The following is a 23,510-nucleotide window of genomic DNA, read 5'->3' on the forward strand; positions in this document are numbered from 1 at the left end:
ATGCAGTTTTATATTTACTGTCAGTATAACGACCATAATAAAAGTTTTACCTTGGTTTGACAAACCAAAATATTTTTGTCCAACTAGATTTTTGAAATCGACCACTGTGCAACGGCGTCGAAAAAATCAAGTCTTAATATAGCCACTATGCTAAAGATGAGGCTCCATTTTTTTTTTGGACCCCTCGGGTTTTAGTTTTGGTGCTTGCTAATTTGAAACCCATCAGTTTTTCACTTTCTTTTACACTGCATTAAACTTATTAATATTTCCAATATTGCTATATATATTGAATTGATTTTGTGAACTCATTGAGAACTGCCAAACGAAGAAGTAGCATTTCTCCAGACAGGCATGCTTTGATATACAGGAGACTTTGGACTTCCCTGTGAAGCCTAATTTTGTTGATAAGTTCATGTAAAATCATAACTGCAATTATGTGATTTAATATTTTAAGTTAATTTGAGTTAATTTGATTTTTTAAAATAAACATTAATAGTATCAGAATACTCTGTTTTTCAAAGTGTTTAGAATGAATAAATTATAAGCCTGTGACATTTTAAATACTTTTTTTTTTTTTTGCAGGAAATAAAAATAATAATCATTGTACACAAACCATATTTACAATTAAGAAATAAACCTCTCTTTTTCCACTTACACACCTTATAGCCTTTTTCACATTCCTCTCACCATACTTCTAACAGTAATAATCATTTTGTCTAACTATTGCTGAAAATGTTTAAAAACACTTTGGTAAATGTAATAAATGAAGTGATTGTGTTAAAAGAAAAAAAAAAAGGAAATAGCTATTTTGATGTGGTAAAAGTAGTTTTGAAAAATATAATTTTCCTCCTTCAAAACTCTTTCATTTTTATTTTCAAACTATGTACGAACCCTGTTACAGAAACAAAAATGTTTCCGCAGACATAGAGCTGTCCTTCTCTGGTGAGGAATTATCAGCTTAACTGATCAATATTGTCTTAGTGCTTGCTGTTATGAGAAGTTTTTTAATGTGTGACAAGAAGGTTTAATAACCCATTTTGCTCCATTGTTGAACTGAGCTTAGTTTTGGTTATATTGCAGTCAAAATACATTATTAACAATAATATCTTTTTTTTAATGCAAAGTTATTCATCACAAGAGTTGCAAACAAAGTTTTATATCATTCAATCATTTAACTCATTTTAAAATTGTTTGAACCCATTATTGCATTTCTTTTACATTAACTGAAGTCTGCTTGAGTAATTTTGTCTTACCTTCTCTCTGTCAGCTATCTTCAGTTTAGTTTTGCATGAACTGTCTTTAATCCGTTTCATAAAGTATTTTTTGTAATTTACTTAACATAATACATGTCTAATATATTGTCTTTTTGTATTCTTCAGGTGTAAAAGTTCCTGATGAAAATTTAACACCTCAACAACGCCAACATAGAGAGGAACAATTAGCAATGATCCGTAAAATGCAACAGTTGTTATTTCCTGAACAGCAACCAATAGATCCTGAACAATCTGGTATGGGTCCTAACTTAGGACCAGTTATGGGTGATGTACCTCTGCAACACGGACAGCAACCTCGGTTTGGCCCGGGTGATATGTGTGTTCACCCTGGAATGGATACATGTTTTAGTCCTCATCAGGCATGTATGAATGAGCATCAGCATCCTCATCCATCTTCTGATATGTACATGGGCTCAAATATGATGGGACCTGGGTTCCCTCAACAAAACTTTCCTCCTTCATCTGTTTCAGCTCAACTAGAGTGGCAAAAGTTACAGCACCAGTTTTTTGAAGACAGACGGAAGAAACAAGTCTGTGGAAATACACCAGTACCTCACCCTACATCAACTCCTGTAGGCCCACAGACATCAATGCCACAACCATCACAACAAGCATTGCAAACGCAACAATCTATGTCTCAACCACAAACTCCACAACAACAGAACTTAAACAGTCCAAGTCCAAGTTTGGGACTCAGCCCTGGCACAAGAATGCAGGGTCCTCCCCCACCTTACCATCAGACAACTCGAAGAGCTATGCCCAGCCCTCATCCTGCGTCACCAAATACTAGTTCGTTATCATTACCATCTCCTCGTATGGCCTCAGGATTGCCTTCACCAGCAGATTCAGCAAGGCAATTTCCACATCCAACCCCTCCTGGCTCCAGATTACCTCATCCAAGTCCTGGTTCTGCAACACCAGCAGGGAGCAGCAGCTTGCACACAACTCCTCTTAATTCCCCTAAGCCTCTTAACACATCAGGTCCAGGCTCAAACAGTGGAACTTTAACGAGGACACCTACTACTCCTTCTAATACAGCTTCAACACCAGTTGGGACTCCAACTAGTTCTTGTGCTCCAATGCTTACAAATTCTGGTCCAGGTACTCCAGCAGGCTCTTGTTCCTCAAACCGGAAACAAAACCAGCCATGTAGTGGTGATCTTCAGGATTCAAATTCTGTTGGTTCTGTTGCTAATACAAACTCGGAATTCTTATCCAGTTCATGTACCATGTCCACACCTAACAATACACAAGGTTTGTTTTCATTCTCTATGTAACTACTGTGTATACTTGTATATTAGTTGATCTCGCGTATAAGTTGACACCCCTACTTTTAGGAGGAAAATCGGGAAAAAATCAAAAACCCGGGTATAAGTAGATCTCCTACTTTCTGAAAAAATCGGGAACATTTTACCACTAATTTTGAATGTAAACAGGGCCGTAACCAGAAAATAATTTCAGGGAGGGTTTAAAAACTTTTATACGGAGCTTTGCCCTATTTGTGCTAAAGTTCAAGTCGTCTTGTTATCTATTATGAAAGTGTTTTATGCAATCAATATACATACGAAAAATATTTGAATTTTGGAACAATAGTTTTTGAAATTTTTAAAATAGAAACAAACATTTAAATATCAAACTGAACTTTTCAGGGGGAGGTGAATCCTAAGAACCTCCCCCTCCCATCTTGTATACAGCCCTGTGTAAACATTATAGAATGGAGGAAAATGAAATGTAATGAACATTTTTATATTAAAGAATGTCTGATTATATTATTTTTTTGCACTAAAAGGGTTTACTTCTGCCATCGCAATTTTTGTAAAGGGTTCGATTTTGCTGTTGCAATTTCTGTTACTTGTTGCTATTACTTTGAATAAATATCAATAAAATTCTGTGCTGTAGCCATATTATATTATTTTTGAAAAGATGAGCATTAAGTCGCGAGTATCAGGAAAATTCGCAAATACACCGACTCCTGCACTTTTCACGTATTTGGCCGTTTACTGTAATTATTTAGCCTTTATTTCACAGTCAGACCATGAAAAATTATAGCAAAATGTGTAAGTATTTACTCCTATAGCATCAGCTTTAAAGGGTTGATCTAAAATCAGGAAAATGTTCACGTTTTTCAGTGTTTTTTTTTCACAAGAATCGTTTGGGAAAATTTTCCAGAAGTTCTGCCCCACGAAAAAGACAACCCCCTAACTTTTAATCTCATTTTTGTGTTAAATTTCTTGACTTATATGCGAGTATATATGGTAATAGTTAGTGTCTCGTTTTCAAAAAGAAAAAATAATTAATTGTGCTATTTTTTCTCTTTAGAAATGTTTTGTCACAATATGCATTCATGTAGTCAGCCTCCTCAGAAGCAAGATCAATGTACTAGCCATGGCGGGATTTGCCAGAAAGAACCAAGCCTTATGCCTGTTCCATCTCCTCAACAAATTCAGTATCTTAATGCATTTGATGGGCAAGAGCTTACTATACAAAAACAACCTAACACTACAATTAGGGATTTAGATATGATGTCACCAGCTAGGTAATGTCACTTTGTAGTTTCTTTTCAGTGTTCATTTGTTCGTTTTATCATTAATTTGTGTTGCATTTAAAATGTTCTTTATCCCTTTTGACTGATGTACACAAGTTTGTCATGAATGCATTTTTTCATACACAGTGGACGCTGTTTCTGAATCATTTTTTATTAGCAAGTTTAGTGCAGGTGCAGAGCAATTTGATAGACAGCAAACCACTAAATGCTGATTTTCATTCCATCTTGTTGTTTTCCAATTGGTCAAAAAGTGCCATTTTTCTCTTTACTGATGTAAAATGAATGGAAATGTGCAAAAAAAAAGAAAGAAAGAAAAAAGACAATTTTTAGACAAAATTAAATAAATAAATAAGCTTATTTTAGACATGAATGTCTACAAAGGAGACTGTAAGTTATAACTTTTCTTTCTACTTATCGTTTTCTTTCTATGTATTATAAATTAGAGTGATTTTATTTTTTAGGAAATGGAATTACATTGCTTTACTGACGTGTAAATCATTACAATTTTAGCGAAAGTACTTAATTTTGTAATTTACTAATTGACTTCATTCAAATCAACAGTATGTCTAAAGTGTCAGGAAATTAGTGGAAGCTACAAGTTCCCGATTTGTAGATTTTTTAACACATTAAAATTGTCAATTTTCTAAGAAGCTGAATTTTAAAACCAAAAAGCTTCATATACAAAACCTTAACTATTCCCGGCCACCAACTTGTCCCGGTGACTGAAAAAAAAACACCTCCATGAATAGATTTTGCAGAATCCATGTTACATCAAATTTTCCTTTAAACTCTGAAGAATAATTTTTCTGACGTATAAGATTTTACAATTTTTGGTGATCTTTGTTCTGTAATCAATTAAATGAAAAATTAATATTTTTTTTTTTTGCTATTGCCTCAAAATTGAAGTTGGAGGGGCTTTTTTTTTTTTTTTTTTGAGGGTGAATATTTAATAATATGTTTAACAAAGATGCAAACTTATTTATTAAAATAGGCAAATTATATATTAAATATTATGGCTAGTTTCTTAACCCTCATTCCCAAGATGCAAACAAAACTACTTTTTTGAGGTAATACCTCTTTTCCACAAAATTAGCGAACTTAAAAAAAAAATTCAATAGCAGAAATGGGCAGTTGGAAATGCATGATTTACACACATTAAAAAAAAAAAAAAAAAAAAAGCTTGGAATGCTTCTTTTTTGGATATTTTCATTATCATCCTTGTGAGAAAAGAAATAAATTCGAAGAAAAAGTTTATTTTTAAGGTTCATAACTGAACATTCAACAGGTCTCTTTTACTCATGTTGTTAGAGCAATACAAAGGCAGGAAAGTAACCTTTTTACTGTAAGTGCAATAATCAAGAATAATAAGGAAAATATTGAAAGATAAGCCCCGTGTGGTGACCGGGGGGTAAGAATAGTCCCAACATAGCCTATGCGTGTCGTAAAAGGCGACTAAAATAGGTGCTCAGTGCAGTGGCGGATCCAGAGGCCTGTTTTGGGGGGGGCGATTTTATCCATGGGCGATTGGTCCATAAAAAATTTGGGGGGGGGGGGTCAGAGAAGTCACGGGAGGGGGGATGTGGGCAGCGCCCTTATTTATTTATTTATTATTTTATTTTAAATTTTATAAAATTGGGCTATGGTATTTTTGTTGTTGGTTAAATGATCGTCTCAAAAAAAAAAAAAAACTAGGGACACGACCTGAAATCTCGAGACAAATATCAATAGTAGACTTCCTTCTTTCGATTCAAAGCTCCAATTTAATCTTCATCAAAAAACGTGACAAACATTTAAGTACCCTTATTAAGTCAATTCTTCTTTCTTTAAACACGTGAATCGATCAGCACCAGCATTTTCCAGTCGATCTATAACTTTGAAGTTAGAAAAACGGAGGGGCAGTGCCCCTTTGTTTTTGAAAAGGAGAGTTGCCCCCACGAGCCGCCTATGATTCCATCCCATCCGTTCTCACATGCGCTCAAAAGTATCGGACGTACAAAAGCTATTTTGTTGCGAAGATCATTCATGAGCTTTTAAATTGAGTCTTACAAATAAAGGAAATACATTCCCTTATATCGCCATTTTTTATATATTTTCTCTCATCCTATTATGGAATGAAAGAAAATACCATTCTAATGTAACGTGGGATTTTCAGAGATCGATATGACATGGATTTATGAGGCATTTCTATGAATCTCCTCGGTAATACATTTTTGAATAAAAATAATGTCTATGCAGAAAAAATGAAAACAAGCAACTACGAAAGTTCACTATAACTACAAATAGCGGCAGTAAAAAACGCGAAACAAAAGTTTAAATAAAGATATATCGAAATAAATCTTGTAACAAAAATTGCTTTTATGATAGAACCAGAAGCAAATAAAGCGGTTAATTTTCGTTATACAAAACATAATTTTCCACTATTTAACCAGTATTAAAATAAATTTAGGATCAAAATAAAACGTTTTAAGTGTAGTTTACTTTTGTTTGAATAAGATTTTACTAGGAAATGCGAAATACAAGAGACAGAAAAGATCTTTTAACAATTAAAAAAAAATTGATCTGTTAAAAAACCCTATTCTGTTACAGCATTGTTAAATTACACTTAATCAGTGGCGTAGCAAACTTGGATGTCAACCGGGGTGGTAATCTGGGCTATCACCCCTCACCCCTCCCCATCAACCGAAGGCGAAAAAAAACCTTATTCAATGTTCGATGAAAGAAACGAAGTTCATACAATATTCATAAACAAAACGAAATCGTGTCCCCGAGTTGTTGTTGTCGAGAGGGATATCATCCGAAATAAACGTTTCCCTCGTATTGATACCAATGCATTTGAGAGATTATAAAACATATGCGAATTTCTGTTGGTATTTATATTTTTCCGTTGGTATTTACATTATCATCTCTTACATGCGTTTTGGGTGTCTCCCCCCCCCCCCGCCCCACTCCATATGAGTACCAGCCGCCTCAAATGCCCTTCTAGTAAGACCAATATGTTTGATAGAAAAAAAAAAATTTTTCATGTTGGAAATAAAATTCAGAATTGAAACATCGAAATTTCTCATATTCATTTTAGTGTCACACTCTAGGGGGTGTCACCCGGCTTAGCCCCGCCCTGCAAAATAATTTTTAATATAAATTGAAATGTTGGGGAATTTTTTTTAGAATTGAAGCATTTAAATTTTTCAAAAAAAGTTGAAGATCAATTTCAGGTGCCACCTGGGGCAAACCCATCCGCGCCACCATAGCAATGCTACTGACTTCATCAACTCACATTTCTATATAAAATAATTAAATTTATCAAATAGATAAAGGAGAAAAAAACCCGTATTTTCATATCAATCAACTAAAAAACCGCAAATTAAATGAATATGTAATAACCCCCCCCCCCCTGGAGCAAAAATAAAACGTATGTATGGCACCAGTTATAAATATGCAGGAATGATTACACCTTCGAACGATATAAAACAAACGCTGAGAAGGAAATACGCTTTCAATTTTTAACATTTATCATTTAAATTTTGAGCATAAATGAAAAAAATTTAATGTATAAATTTTGAATTTGAAAAAAATTAGATTATTCTTCAGAAAGTGTTCAAACAAAAACGATTTATTTTGGTATGCAACCTAATAGTAAAAAAAAAAAAAACACGAAGTCTGTTGGGGGGGGGCGATCGCCCCAATCGCCCCCCCCCCCTGTGGATCCGCCACTGGCTCAGTGCCTGGGAGGATAGCCGGGCACCCTGCCCCTGGGGATTGTACAGGGGACTGGTCCTCCAGGTTGGGGGTTGGGCGTGGGGCTGACAACCCCACCTCGTAAAAAAACTCGTGTTTCGAAATCCAATGGAGAAAATAACCGGACTGTTTTACGAACACGACCTGGAAAACGGACAATGGACTTGAGAATTGGAAGCTGGAATGTTTTGTCTTTAATCTGACTTCGATATTCTCAAAGTTAAAAATTGGAAAACCCAGGCAAAAAGTAGGACGTCTTGGAAGATTCTCCAAAGGAAGGCCTTGGCCCACCCTGGGCTGTCGAGCCAACTATGATGATGATGATTGAAAGATAAATCAGTAAACCACTCATCCAATCAAATGCTACAAAGCATCCCCTCCCCCCATATATGAGATCATAAACCCTCTAAAATGCTAAAATGACCCCTCCCCTCCAAAAAAAAAGGGGGGGCTATAGTAATGGCAAATTCCTCACCTTTGTGAATCTGACCTCCGTGACAGACCTTATCAATGTCATTATTTCTGAGGTGAAAATAAATGATGGTGGGGAAATACATCAATAATAGGCATTCTACCAAAATTATAAATTGCCAGTGTATCCTCAAATTTACTAAATACTATTGTTTAATGTCCATTTGAAACCACTAATTAAGCTACACTTTATTTAAGAGAGCTTAATATTGTATTCCCACTAATCATTAAAATAGCTGATTGTTTGCACAATTAACAAAATTAATACTTTGATATTAAATTGGCCTCAATTTTTAAATATTAAAATTTTTTTTATGTTTTTTTGTTTCCTTGAACAAGGCATTTTTTTATTTATTTTATTCATGAGTAAAATAATTGGAACTTAGCTGATCCATTGTATGGTTACTTCTAGTAGGTAACACTTTCATGTAAGAATGAAAAAAAAAAAAGTTTCGAAATTGAAAAATATTTGCATTCAAAAGTTACATTTCCTGGAGAATGACCCATTTATTATTCAGGAATTATTTAAATATACTACAAATTAGTAATTAAAAGAGAACCTTTAAAAAAAAGCATGTTTTAAATTAGAAAAAATGTTCTTTACAAGAAAGATAATTTTTCACCAAAGTTTTATCACACATTTGAATAAAAAGTTACCCAAATGTTTCACAGATATCTCAAAAATCAATTTTATTTGTAAATTAAAATTATGTAGTAAAATTTGCATTAGCATGCTGCATTTCAAAGTGACTCTGATTTGAACTCTGATTCTCAGACTTTGCATATACTAACTACAGTGACTGCTATTTATTTGAATGGTGTTTTTTTAAACAATTTTGATTTAAACAAGCGGCTAACTCAATAACGCAAAACTGTGTAGTTACTTTTTTTAATGTAGAATTTTACTTACAATGTTAGAGAATTTTATTTAATTTTAGTCAAACAGAATAAAGTATCATTAGAAGTATGCCATTTTCTCAGAATATTAGTTCTTTAATTATTTAAAGAATTTTATGGTAAAACAGTATGAGAAAGCAGTAATAAAATTCAATTTTTAACTAATGTGCTTCCAAAAATGTATCTGCTTTTGATTGCTAAAAATTATTAGTAATTAATTGAAACACCTATTTTTTACTAATAATTAAGTTCTCCAAATTTGCACGTGGTTGCTCCAATGTTAACCCTCCCTGGACCAAAGCCTGAAAAGCAGAATTCCCTTTCAACACCATGTCTTTCTCTGTCTCACTGGTTTTGGCTGACTTTTTCCCAAGAAAACCTTCACTAAAAGTATGCAACACCCTGCTCCCTGCCCATCTTTTTATTATATACAAAAGAAAAAAAAAACATTTAATTAAATTCTAAAAGAAGGTAAAGAAAAAAAGACTGTGTTGATGCACTATGTGTTTGTGGGAAATAGTTAGTCATCTATGCTTGATTCATTTAAGCAGTGTCTAAAGTTTGAAAATCTGGCAGATTTTTAGTGTCAAAGCTGGATTTTGTTCTGCTTTTGAAGGTTTGATTCATTAAAGTGCCCGATACAATTATCCAGCGATCGTTGTACTATATGGTGTTATCTGTGTATATTTTTTGAAACTACTCGGTACATAGATGATGTTTTAGAGGACTGAGAGCAAATGCATGTAGTTTGTACTTTCATAGCTCAGAAATTTAATTTTGACCCCCAGAAACTCTTAGGCTTAGTTCTCTTCACTGAAAATAGCAACACTAGTAATGCTAGGACTTAGACCTTGAAGTGTTAAGCATTGACTGAGTCCTGAATCAAGGATACAAGAAAGGTATGAATGTGCTGCCTTTTAGTGTATTCACATAAGTTCTACTTTTTTTTTGACTGTTCTAAAGTGGCTTATGAAACAAAATAGAAGCAAATATTTGAAGCACTCTGGGACTATCACTGTGTCCCTCATTTTGGTTTAAAGAAGATATATGCGCTGTAATTCATATTACACCATCATTGATTTATGTTTATTTTCATTTTGGCATTTTTTTTATACTTATAATTTTGCATCTATTTATTAGACATGCTTCTGTCAATTGCTGTTTTTTTTTTCATAATGTGTGTTCTATTTTTTAGCATGCCTCCATCCATGGTGATGAGTGCTGGCTCCCATTCTCAGTTCCAGAGTCCTGATGCAGCATCTTTTCCTAACACACCTGGCAGCTGTCCCTCTGCTTTAGAAAATAGTCAAGACAGCTTAAGCGGTCGCTATCCTTCATCGGCTCCAGCTAGTATGGAAGGCATGCAACGCTTCACAGCCCCCAGTCCTCAAATGCCTGGTTTTGATGGTGGACCCCGATATGTAATGCCTGGTGCTCAGATGGGAGACAATTCAATTCCCCGTTTTCCCAATGCCCAGAATTTGGACATGATGCGAATTCCTGGACCTCATTCTATGGGTCATTCACCAATGGATGACAGTGTGGTTAGGTTCCCTGGACCTGGACCTCAAGGGCCAATGTTTGGACCTGGCTCTAATGGGAGTATGAATAGTATGGCTCGTTTTCCAAATAGTGCTACTGAAGCAATGCAAAGGTTTCGAGGCCCAAGTCCTCATACAAATATGGATATTGTCCACTCAAGATTTATGGGAACAGGTCCTCACATGTCATGTGTTGAAAATATGGCACAGCAATCACAGTTCAACAATGTAAGAGAAGCAATGCCTCAAATTCCATCACAGAACTTCCCTAATTCAGCACAGACTATGAACTCTCGTAGTAGTCCATGTGTTAATAATTTTATGATTGATGGAGGCATGTCACACTCTCATTTACAAAACTTGCAAAAAATGACTCCTCCGTTTGAAAACATGACTGGAAATAAAGTATCATCAGATGTCATGTCACCCATGCCGCAGTGCTCAAATTCATCTGTTAATGGCTCTAATATCAATATGCCTCCATATGGTGAAGCTAGTCCATTAACGTCATCATCACAAGTTAGCACAACACAGAGACTTTCTCACTTTGATCCTATTGCATCAATGGCAGCAATGAGTGAATCTACTGTTCCTCTGGTAACTGCTGGTGCAACTGCTCAAACTCATCAAGATATGACAAATTCTAACATGAATATGACAAATATGCAAGTTGCTTGCAGCTCAGGAGGAGGCAATCAACCTGCTGCAGTAAACTTTCACTCTAATATGCAATCCATGCAAAATGTGATGCAAAGTAGTGTCGCTTGTACAATGTCTAATCAATATGCCATGCATACTCAAATGGCTCATAATGCAGGATGTAGGCCCCAAACTGTAAATAATACATATGTCAATGCAAATATGTCAATTCAGCAGCTTAATATACAGAATGTTGTTACGACAGCTTCCTATAATGTAGGTGGTCAAGGACCAAACATGAATCCACATTCTATTCCTGCAAATTGCCAAGGAAATGGAGCTAATACAATTAGCTGCTCTGTCACAACTAATCATCCCATCATGCATACAGCAGTTACTACCAGAACTACAAATGCCAATATAGTCATGACTGGACCTAGGCTTGGGCCTCAAAACTTTCCTGGGCAATCACTTGTACAGAGAAATGTGTCGCCTGCTAATGCAGGCAGTCCTACTTTGATGGTTAGAGGGGCTCCTTTTAACAGTACAAACATTCAAGTTAAAGCAAATGCCCCTAACACAATCCAGTACTTGCCTGCTCGGCAACAAAGCACAGCTCCAGCATCAAATCGTCCTCCTACATTGGAATTCCTTCAGAGGTTTGCTGCCCCTCTGACTAATTTAGACAATAAAGTTCCGACGCACAATCTTCAGTACTTTCCTAACAGTGGGGGCAATAATGCACCCACTGTTCATACCGGTGTTGGTATGAATCCTGCATCAGGAAATGTAGCACCTGGTATGATGAACAGCCAAAGGCCTGTAAATATAATGATGGGACCTATGATGAGGGGAGCTAGTCCTAATGTTTCTCATCCAAACAATCAGATGTATCCAGTTGGTTCTGGTCTTCCAGGTCAAGAGACACCTATGTTTGGTCGCCCACCTTGCCCGTCCGTCACTAATCAAATGATCCCAATGAATGCAATGAGTGGAGGCCAAGGTGTTGCTATGTTTTCAAATAAACAAATGCCCTTACCAATGGGAGGCATGGCACCAGAAGCGACACAACCTTTACCTCCCTCAATGGGCCAATCATTTAACTATAAACAGTCACCATTTTATGGTCCAACAACAGCTGATCCTAATTATGCTGTTCAGTTTCATAACTTTCAGCAGCAGCTATATGCAACAAATACTAGAGCAAGTCAAATGACTTCACAAACTAACATGGGTGGCCAAGGTTTTTTTGGACCTAAGTAAATTATTACCAAACTTTATTGCTGATGGTGCCATTTTCAGCTGTTAAGTTTGGGTAAAATTTGGAAGGAGTTTGTGTTGAACACAAATTCTTCCTTTTACGTTCCTGCCAATGTGGCTTAGCTATTGTATTGTTATGGACAGAAAAGTAGTCACTCATTTCTTTAAAAATGTAAATATTCTCACTTAACATTCTGTAGCATAAAACTTGTACAGACTTTTATTGTTTGTATATAAATATTACTATGCCAAGTATGTACATGCTCACAAGTTACTTAGTTGTTATTTTAAAAGTTTGTTTCTCTGTTGAAACTGTGCAGTATCTATCCGCTCAATGTTTTATCTGAATTTTGTCCCTTCAATAAAGTACTAATGATTGTCTGCTATATATATATATATATATATATATATATATATATATATATATATATACAGTGAAACCTGTGTAAATTGACCACTTGCGGTGCACTACTTTATTGGTCAACTTAGACAGGTGGTCAACTTACAAGGGTGGTCAACTTTACAGGTTTTACTGTATATATATATATATATATATATATTTATGTGTGTGTGTGTGTGTATACATATATAATCTTGTTTTAAAGAGAAAGCAGAACTAAATGTTATACAAGTCAAATTCAGAGCCAGTACTTGCGATATCGTCTTAAATTTTGTTTTGAATGATTCATTAAGAGCAAGATACTTACTTTGTTTGTGCCATTGTGAATCTTTGTCATACTTTATACATTTTTATAATGTATATAATACCTTTATTAATTTTGTTCTGTGATGATGTTGTGTTGCATACTTTCCCCCCGTTTTATGCAGCTTTTACTTGAGGAATTTGGACTGTTCATATAAATTTTCTCAGTTGTATTGTCTCTTTTCATTTCCTGCTTAGATTGATTTTACTACCTCATGGCAAGGCAGCTTAATGCAAATTGCACCATTTTATTTGTTTTGGCATCTATTTAATTTTTTTAAATGCATTCTAGCTTTAAAAATTGCTTTAAAAGCGATCCACGATTTCTTTAAATGCATCAAATGCAATTTTATGTACATTTTTCTTTTATGCATCTGTATCTATTTGGCAAATAAGAAGTTTGAGGGTTCATATAAAATTTTAAATTGATGAACAATGTATACTTCTGTTTTTAGTCAAAGATTTTACTTCTGAATCAAGTATTTTTAGACATTTATTTTCATTATCAAAATGAATATCTTATTACTGTCAAGGTATTGAAATACTTATTGTGATATTTTAATTAACTCATAATTTTCCATTCATAGAATAGAAAGAAAAACGTGCTTAGTTTAATGCAGTTTCAATACAGGATCCAACAACCCATCAACACAGATTAGCTATTTCTTTCTTAGTAATGAGAAGCGTTATCTAATTAATGAAATAAACAAAATGTTATGTTTCATTATTTCTAAAATTTTCAATGTTAGAACTTTAAGATATGAGTAAATTATTGGGTCAGTGACATTGAGCTTAATTTTTATGTAATTCCTGTAATATATGCTTTGGTTTTTCTAAAATACAAATTTAACATCATATGTTCCCCTCTGTTTTTTGTTCAAAAAAAAAAAAAAAAAGACTATCTAAACATTGCTAGCATTAGATTTATTTAAGTGAGGTTATACATTCTGAACTTAAGCTTGTGTCCATATCAGAAATGTTTCAGCTTATTCATTTCAGACATGTCAAGTTTTTAAGACATCTGTGGCATTTAGATTTTTGATATCTTAAAACAAAAATTCATATACTGGTGAAGTTCAGTTTTTATTGAAGAAACAAAAGATAGTTCTCATATTTAATAGGACATACTTATACCCCTAAGATTGGATAACATCCTCTGCACCAGCAGTATAATTAAACTTATTTTCAACAAACGTCAATTGACAAGCTACTTACTTTGTTAAAAAGATTGGGTAGCAGTGGCAGAAAGCATTTCACCAAGGAATATTTTAAGTCTATGTCCAATAGAAACTGGGGCTGGAAAAGAGATAATACCTATTAATTTTCCTGAAGCATGAAGAGTAAGAAATGCAGATGTAAATGCTGTTCATAAAATGCGTTTGACAGTCAAAACAATTTTTGATAGAAAATAAGGTTTTTAAATATTCTCTCACACACACACAAACTATGGGGCATATGAATTGACATGTGGTATGTCTAATTCGGTGGTATAGAATGGTTTAACTATGATTTTGTGTTTTATTCACTTCATACATTTCTCTGGAACACAAGGTAAAAAATTAATATCAATTAGTACTCTTTATATTTATTCTCATATTAAGTTTTTAAAACCATAACTTAATGAATTGTGAGTAATTATGTTGAACTTATTAAATGTTATAGTACTTAATTTCTAATATTTTAAAAGGATTTGATATTTTGTTAGTTTTCCTTTATAAAGAAAAAATCTTCTTGTATATGAAAGCAAAAGTCTTTTTATTTCCCTATAATTGTTACTTAGTTTGTAGAAATGAATTCTAAAAAGAGGTTTTATTTAATGGTGGAATACACAAACTTTTGAGGTCTTAAAAATAGTAGACTATCAACCTAAATTTCATGAAGTTATATTGCAATGATTTCTGTAATAGCTGTTTGATTTCTTTCAAAACTTATGAAATACAATTGTCAATCTGACACAACTGTATATTATACAGTATGTATACAATTTTCTGCCTATAAAAAGCCTATTTTAATTTCAAACTCGAGTGAAGTTTGCCTTTCTTTAAAAAAATGGGAAATGAGTTAAGGTACTAGTGATTTTCTAACATTATTAAGTTCATGGATTATTGTATGGTAAATATATTCCTTTTATCTATTTTATCTTACGGATGCTCAGATTCTTGGTGCAAAAACATATCATACCAATTTTGTAATAAGATTTTAAAGATCCCTCACTTTGGCTGCAGTGATTAAATCACTTGTTTTGCTGATGCACTATTACCTATAACTATTTTTGTTCAGTGGAAGAATGATTTAAATGCATAAGAAATGTGAAAATTCAGCTTATATGTACAGCGTGTCCCCGTTTAACCCTGCAAAACCTTTTTTTTTTTCACAACCATTAGTCCCAGATACATACTTCCAATTGCAAAAATGGTGAAAATCAAGTTCAGAGTTAAGATGTGAAAAGTTTGAGTGGAAAAACAATATAGTGAAAAAGTATGAAATTTAACTTTTTATATGGTTTCTAGGTCTGCTACATTGTATTTAGGAAAATCACAAGCATAAAAAAATAATTTGAATGCAAAAAATTACACAGTTCAGTGAAACCTGTGTAAGTTGACCACTTGTGGTGTACTACTTTAGTGGTCAACTTACAGAGGTTGATTTATATGATAAGGGCTATTCCGTGTCTAAAAAAAGTGGTCAACTTAGACAGGTGGTCAACTTACAAGGGTGATCAATTTCACAGGTTTTACTTTACGGCTAATATTCATCGAGATATGAATGTAGCATTTTGTGACCTAGACCACTTTGCACTGGTGCTCATTTACATCTTTTTAGGGGAATATAGCAGCTTACAAGGGCATAGAGCTACATGTGTTCAGAATATGCTGATTTAAATTTCATGAGTCCTGTAGTGTGCTTTTATGCATAAAAACACTTAATATTTTTGCATTACATTTGCATTTAATTTTCAACACCAATGAAACTGATAAGCATTTTTTTTTTTTTACTTTGTCAACATGACATTCTTTTGAAAGGGGCATATTCTAATTTCATCTTTTACATGGTCCCTACTCTGGGAGCCAGAATTTTTAACTAAACTATTGCCTTTCAATTTTTTTGTGTTAGCATTGTTTGCCAATGGAACAATAATAATTGTTCAGTATGGAACAATAATAATTGTTCCATAACTAACAGAATTGTAAGGACCTAGGGGCCAAATAAAAAGTTGGACTTTGTTTTTTTTTCACTTCAAATATTTAACTGTTTTTTTTTTTTCACTTCAAATATTTAACAGCTCTGCATCTTATTTTGACCATTTTTGCAGTTAGAAGTATGCATAATGTGACCAGACGTCCCGCTTTTTGTCTTACTGTCCCGCTGCGGGAATGTCCCGCCAAAGTGTCCCGCTTTGTCGAAAAAGTCCCGCTTTTTTGTTTAAATTCCGTCACACAAGAAATATAACATACAATCTAGATTTTTTAAACGCTTTTTCGATTTTTTGCTGTCAGTAAACGTAAGGACACCATGTAAAATGTTATTCTTTAATGTTTAATACACTGAACTACCTCCACCATGATTTAGATTGAAGAGGAGGAGCTGTTAAGCGTCTAAATGGGCTGCAGAAGGAGTCTTTGGAGATAAGCAATGGGTGGAGATATTTACTCATTTTCGCACTCAGGTGATTGAAGTCAACTGTTTGACAAAGATTGTTGAGTTTGGTTTCAGTTTGCCAGGCACAACAGCAGTTGTTGAAAGAACATTTTCTTTGGTAAATAAAATTTGGACATCTGAAAAAACGCAATTATCAGTTGCCACTTTATAAAGTCTTCTTTTAACTAAATTAACTTTTCTTATTCATGCAAGGAATTCCTTGATTTTCTGAAAGGCAACAAGAATTTGCGTTTTAAAATTGCTTCTAACAGCAAATATAACTGAAAATAATAATTTTGATTAATAAATTTGTTGTGTGATGCAATATTCTTTACATCAATACTATTAAATTATTTTCAACTTGAGTTCTTTATTGGTACATTTGAGTTATTTCTTGGCATTTTTCTGTTACGTAAAATATTAAGCCTGTGGGGAAAAAAACCCTACTCTACCCCCCCCCTTCCCCGTCATGTGTCCTGATTTTTAACTTGAAAAATTTGGTCACATTAAGTATGCATCAAGGACTAATGGTTGATAAAATAGGTTTTATAGGTTAAACAAGGACACACTGTGTATGCATATATATATATATATATATATATATATTCAAATTAAACATGCTATACTTCCAATGAAAATGTTCTAGAGTTTTTAATAAAAATGGTGAAAGTCTAAATATTATTAAAAGTTTAGCACAGCTACAACAAAAGTTTCTTTTTATGCACTCTTTTCTATACTTCTGTGAATATGCAAAAAATAAATTGTAAATTTTATATTTCCTAGATATAGAGCTAATTTAATTTATTATTATTTATTTATTTATTTTTTATTTATTTTTTTTTTTTTTGTACACAATTTCAAAGTCATAAAAATGGTGTAAATTTTTACATGTGCCTTATCTGAAGTTTTTGCATAAATGGCCAAAGTTTCGAGTAATTATGCCATTTAAAGAATCACTTCAGAACTTAGCCACTTTATATGTGCTATTGAATTGAATATTTTTTTTCAATTAAAAGAAATATTTATGGAAACATAAAGTAATCAAAATCTATGGCTCCTAGAGTAAGTTACAGAAAATAAATCCTTAGAAACAACTTTTCCTGAAGAAATAGATCATTATAATAGTGACCTGTTTGATATTATATTGATGTTACTACATGTGTAATATATGTGGAAAAAAATAAAATTTGTGTATGTCTTACTCTCTTACATTAGTTTTCCTTGAATGTATTGTTTTTAGTACAGATATTTATTGCCAAAACTGAAATATTGATTTTCCTCTGTCTTTGCTAAGTCTTGTAACCTTTCATAACAAATATGTAATGAAAACTTCATGAAGTCAATGTAGCTAACTTATTTCATTCATGATTTATAACTAATCTCTAAGTATGAGATGGCATTATATTTCATTTAATTTACACAGTACAATGCTTCTAATGAACTTGTTATTTAAATGTAGTTTCATACCATTAATTTACAATACTTTATATTGCATTTCAAAGTTTTTCATTTAGTGAATTCAAAATGTCCTAATTTTAACTTTTAGTTTGCTTTAATAACCCAAAACTGACTGTTGATTGCATATAAAAAGTGTTCTAATTTCATGTTTCTTAAAAAAAAAAAAAAAAAAAAAAACACTGGTTTTGTCGAATTTTATTCATACTAAAGAGTTAAAATTTGCTTGTACAATCTTGCTGTTGTTCGATAGTTATGAATGTTTTTCTTATGTAAAAATTTATGCTTATGAAAGTTCCTATATATATATTTATCTATATATATAGGCATGAAAAATTACAAGAGAAGTTAAAAACTTAACCATTTGCTTGTAGTAAAAACATACTGTCCAAGAAATATATTTTTGATAACTTTTATAACTTTTAATAGCATGTTTCTTTTCTTGTAGCTGAAATATAGCTGTCTTGCCTTTGCTGCTGCTGACAAATTTTGCCATCTTTTTTAAATGTGCTTACCTGCACAAAAGTGTGCGTTGCCATGTACATTTGGAGGAAATGGGGAGAAATAAACTCCTTTTATAACTGAAGATGCTTGCATGATTTTATTTTTGGTATCAAAACTATGCTTCATATTTGTGAACTGAAATAAGAGAATACACCAAATAAATGAAAATTATTTTCTTCAAAGAAAACTAATGTTTTCTCGTTGATGTCTTAACTTCTTAACTGATACATTTTTGACAAGCTTTTTCTTAAAATACTGGTTTTGTCAAATCTCATTCATACTAAAGAGATAAAATTTCTCAGTCTTTGTGCGATCAGCTAAAAGTTCGATCTTAATCCTTACATGTTATTCCATTAGTCATTTAAGTACAGAAGTCGACTACGGGCTACCGTATTGAGTTTATAGCAAACTCGCACAACTATATGGTGCTGTCCATGATATGATTCTGACAGTTCGTTTAAGTATCAAAAATTATAAAAGATTTTTAAAAAATTAGGATTGAAAGTTATCTCAAATTAGTGTACATTTTATTTTTAATGGTATGAATGTGGGGGAAAATCGAAGAAACGCCACAACGTTTACATGTTTTGAAAATCAAATTTGCGGAAGTGCAGCTTTTATGCCAATGCAGGGCTTACGATGGACCTTTTTATAGTCATCCGATCCTAATACAACTCTTGTACTGAAATAAAAAGAAGTAAATACTGGCACAGTCTGTTAAAATTATACATTATCTAATCTTTATACAGTAGGCACCGCTTAATGTGATCACTTTGGAACAAATATAGTTTGATAATGATAACGGATTTATAACAAAAACCGAAAAGGAGCCAGGACACCCAAAATGATGATTTTTTCAATTAAGAAGCATTTATTTTTAAACCAAACCCTGTGGCACAACAGCCCGTGAGGGCCAAGGCCTACTGTGCCCAACTCAGTTTCCCTGACCAGGGGCTCTGGGGTGCAAGGCATATGGTTAGGCAGTCAGCCTAATGCAGAACCCTCAGTGTTTGGTTCTAAATTGCGCTTGGTACTCACTTTTTATCGACTCACTGAAGGGATGAATGCCCGAGTTAACCATGCTGAACCCGAACCTGTAGTTGCCCCACTGGGCTTCAGCATTTATTTTTACAACTGCAAATTAAAATTACAATGACGAGACTAATCTTAAGTTTTAAATTATAAATTATTAAATTAGCAGAATGGAATAGCTCTTTTTTATTTCCATAAATTAAACCGTCCGTCTGATGCTACTGAGTCTTTTCTGCCCATTTTAAAAGCAAGATCTTTTGCTTTTTGCCATATTAACAGACCGTTTACTCACGCATCCTTTTCCCTGACATTCGTTAACTAGTTTCAAAGCAGATTCAACTTCATCATCTTTTCCTGCATGTTTTTTGTTTAAATTTCCATTTAACTTTACTTTGTTTTGAATCTGACACAATTTTTTAGTAACTTCCAAAGTAATGGCTGAGAAACTCGTAGTTGTTCTGCAGCATTTCTTTAACTCATCACGATTTAACTCAAGTGGTTTAAAAGTCAATTTTTCCCTTTGCAATTAAATCATTACCCTTTTTTCTCCATAGCTGAAATAGTGAAATTTTTAGTGTTATTGAGCAGGGACTTTTTTCTGGTTTACTGATCAGAAGGAAACTTGTTTTCCCGGAAGCTACTAGTCAGTATTTTCCTTTGTATTTCTGTTGCTTGGGAACAAAAAAAAGGAAAAAATGGAACATACATCGTCCACTATATTGGCCCCTTATTACAACCAATTTCCAGTAGTTTTTTTCTTTTTTTGCTTTAATAGCTGCCTCTAAAAAATGAGAAACTTAGCATCATTTACATTGATCTGCTGTGATTGTCGGGAGCGGTGCACATACAACGCCCTCTGGAAATAGTGAACAAACGTTGCCACTTTTACACTAGCAATCCCGTAGGACATTTCTCTCCTTCTTCCTACTCCGTGGTCGTATCATTGGATTGAAATACGCCGGTTGGTCGAATCGGAGAATCGCTCGTCATTTGAGTCGAAGCGGTGCGGCGATTCGAAGATGCTGGCAAGGATGGATGGAAAATGGCAGAGTTCTGTGTCAGGATGGTAGCGGTCGACCTATGGTCACAACAGATTGTGATGGCAGAGTGATTGTCCGATCAGCTCTCACAGCGCTTTCTTCATCTCTATGAACCATCAGAAGTTCAACCCAAACACTAGTTTCCATCATGACCATTTAGAGACGGTTGGGACAACGAAATCTACGCTCGCACCGACCATTCCGCCACCTGCCACTGACGCCTACACACTGCCGAGCCAGATTACAGTAGTGCATGACTCGATCAGGTTGGAATGGTGCCGACTGGGGACGTATAGTCTTTAGCGACGAATCCCGCTTCCAACTGTGTCATGACGATCATCGAAGACGTGTTTGGAGACTCCCAGGGCAGAGGGGGGATCCTGGTTTCACATTTGCACTCCACACTGGCCCTCAACAAGGCCTTATGGTCTAGGGTGCCATTTCCTTTAATAACTGGCCCCATTGGTCGTAATTAGAGGTACACTTACTACACAGTGATACGTCAACGACATCCTAAGACCTGTTTTACTGCCGTTCCTTTTGCAGTTCCCTTGGCTGGTTTTCAGTAGGACAATGCCATATAACATCCGGCACGTGTTGCTATAAACTGTCTGCAAGCTTGTCCAACTCTTCCGTGGCCTGCCAGATCGCCCGATCTCTCTCCCATCGAGCATGTCTGGGATATGATTGGATGGCGATTGCATCTAGCAAGGAATATTGATAACCTCATCCGACGATTGGAGCGAATTTGACCGGAAATACCACAGGACATCCTCCGGGAGCTTTATCGGTGTTTGCCACGCCATGCTTCAGCTTGTATCCAGGCTAGAGGCGGGTCAATACCTTATTGAACTTGTTATTATATAACTCTGACATAAATTATTCTGAGAATTTAATCATTCACTATTCTGTGCATTGTCTTTCTATCCACCAATTTTCGTCTCAATCGGATCACTCCATCTTGGTGCGTCGATTTTTTTGTTATAGAGTGTAGTTGATTACTTTGCTAGGAAAATTTCTGATACCCCTTTTGTTGATTCTGAGCAATGGGATTTCAGAGTTTCATATAGACTGATGTTTTTATATATTTAAGAAAAAACAGTATCATATCTGTTTTAACTTGGATGGGAATCCTGGTAAAAGAATTTAATCAGTGTTGTCCTAGTATTAGGTAAAAGAGGTACTAAGTTTTCAGTTTTAATAGAAATAGTATAAGAAGGCAATTTTGGTTTTACTGGTCACTGCATCTAAAATCGGCACTTAGCTGTAATGGGTGTCAATATCGATAACCCCGTTGTCTTTATCATGAGGAATCTGTTACTCACGTCTTATATGATTGCTTTGTGCAGTGTTTTCGGCCTTGAGGCAGGGCCCGATTAACCAGAAATTTTGTTTATTACATACAGGGGCGCCGACTTGCAGAAATTATTGGGTCGGGGGGGGGGGGGCTAGACGTCTTTCGGGGGTCTAAGGGGATCTGTAATCCTACACATGCTCCCCCTCAACTAAGAAAAGATTTTTGTACTTTGAAAATGCCACTTAACATATTTTTCGGTGCATAATTTTTCAAACCAGCAACATTTGCATGGTGTTTTTAAGGTAATAAATCTAAAAATAATGGTATACAAATTTTCTCGTTCAATTAGACAATTTCAATTCTCTTAAGAGACTAGGATGGGGGCATTACTTTAATATGAGCACACAAATCCAGAGAATTGCTTCATATACACTGCTCGACATTGAAAATGCAACACCAAGGAGGAGTGTTCAGAAATTTATGGAAATTTTAGAGTAGACGTACATCACTGAGTTATGTAAATGATGGTTAATGCGCAGCTCTCCGTCGCACGTGAAGTAAGATATAAGGGATGGAACTTGCAGAATGGGCAATATTCGTGTCGTTATTTCTGACTGGAGAATTATCGAAGAAATTTTGTTTTTATCTTGGAGGATACGTGTAACAAGAGAGAATGCCAGGCCGCCGTCAAGGAAGGCATTTCCAGCAGATAGTCGAGTTTACGAGGGGCATGGTGATCCGACTGAGACAGGGCCTGATTAACGCACGGTCCGGCGGGTCCGTGGACCTGGGCACCACAAATTTAGGGGCACTAAAATAGCCTAAATTAACTTAATTCCTTCCTTTTCAGCTTTGAAAAGAATCAGAAATCGTTTGAGAAGCTGCGTTTCTCAGGGTAATTTACAGGCGTTTTTCTTATCGACCATTGAAAATACTGTGACATCAAAACTAGATTTCGATGATGTGATCGACACATTTGCCTCTGTTAAATCCAGAAAGAAGCCTTTTTAAAATTTGTCAGAATTAGTTTTTTTTTTTGCTATTTTTGCAGTTTTAAATGGTTTTTTAATTCATTTTCACCTTGAGGTAAGGCAATTTTAACTATGATTAGTATGGGGACTATCAAGTGTTTGGTATTCAAATCCCAGGTTTCTGTAGTAATGTGTAGGTTCCTAGTGCATTAGGTTTCTAGTACAAAACATTGACTTTGAAATTGCGCTGATTTTCTCATTGGGGGGCACAAATTTTTACTCAGGACCTGGGCACCAGTTTGTTTTAATCGGGCCCTGGACTGAGAAGGGGAGGTTTGTTCGTACGTCAAATCGTAGCTGATACCCACATGGATGCGAGCACGGTGCATCGGCTCTGCAGAAGATGGTTGGAACAACGAAATGTGGCAAGATTGAGGGGTGCAAGGGCAGCCAGAGTGACGTCAGAACGCGTGGATCGTTGCATCCACCAACAAGCTGTAGCAGACC

At 34.6% G+C, this 23,510-nt stretch overlaps 1 protein-coding gene across 1 annotated transcript in view; it reads left to right on the plus strand.

The window, feature by feature from the left end:
• Positions 1-12,624, plus strand: part of LOC129218915 (protein BCL9 homolog) — a 166,036-nt gene extending 153,412 nt beyond the window's left edge. Inside the window, exons 13-15 of the mRNA XM_054853235.1 lie at positions 1,380-2,528; positions 3,594-3,810; positions 10,118-12,624. Coding sequence (XP_054709210.1) covers positions 1,380-2,528; positions 3,594-3,810; positions 10,118-12,365 — 3,614 coding nt within the window. The 3' untranslated portion in view covers positions 12,366-12,624. The remainder of the gene's footprint in view (positions 1-1,379; positions 2,529-3,593; positions 3,811-10,117) is intronic.
• The last annotated feature ends 10,886 nt before the right edge of the window (positions 12,625-23,510 follow it).

The sequence above is a fragment of the Uloborus diversus genome, chromosome 3 (assembly GCF_026930045.1).
Source record: "Uloborus diversus isolate 005 chromosome 3, Udiv.v.3.1, whole genome shotgun sequence".
Lineage (NCBI taxonomy): Eukaryota > Metazoa > Arthropoda > Arachnida > Araneae > Uloboridae > Uloborus > Uloborus diversus.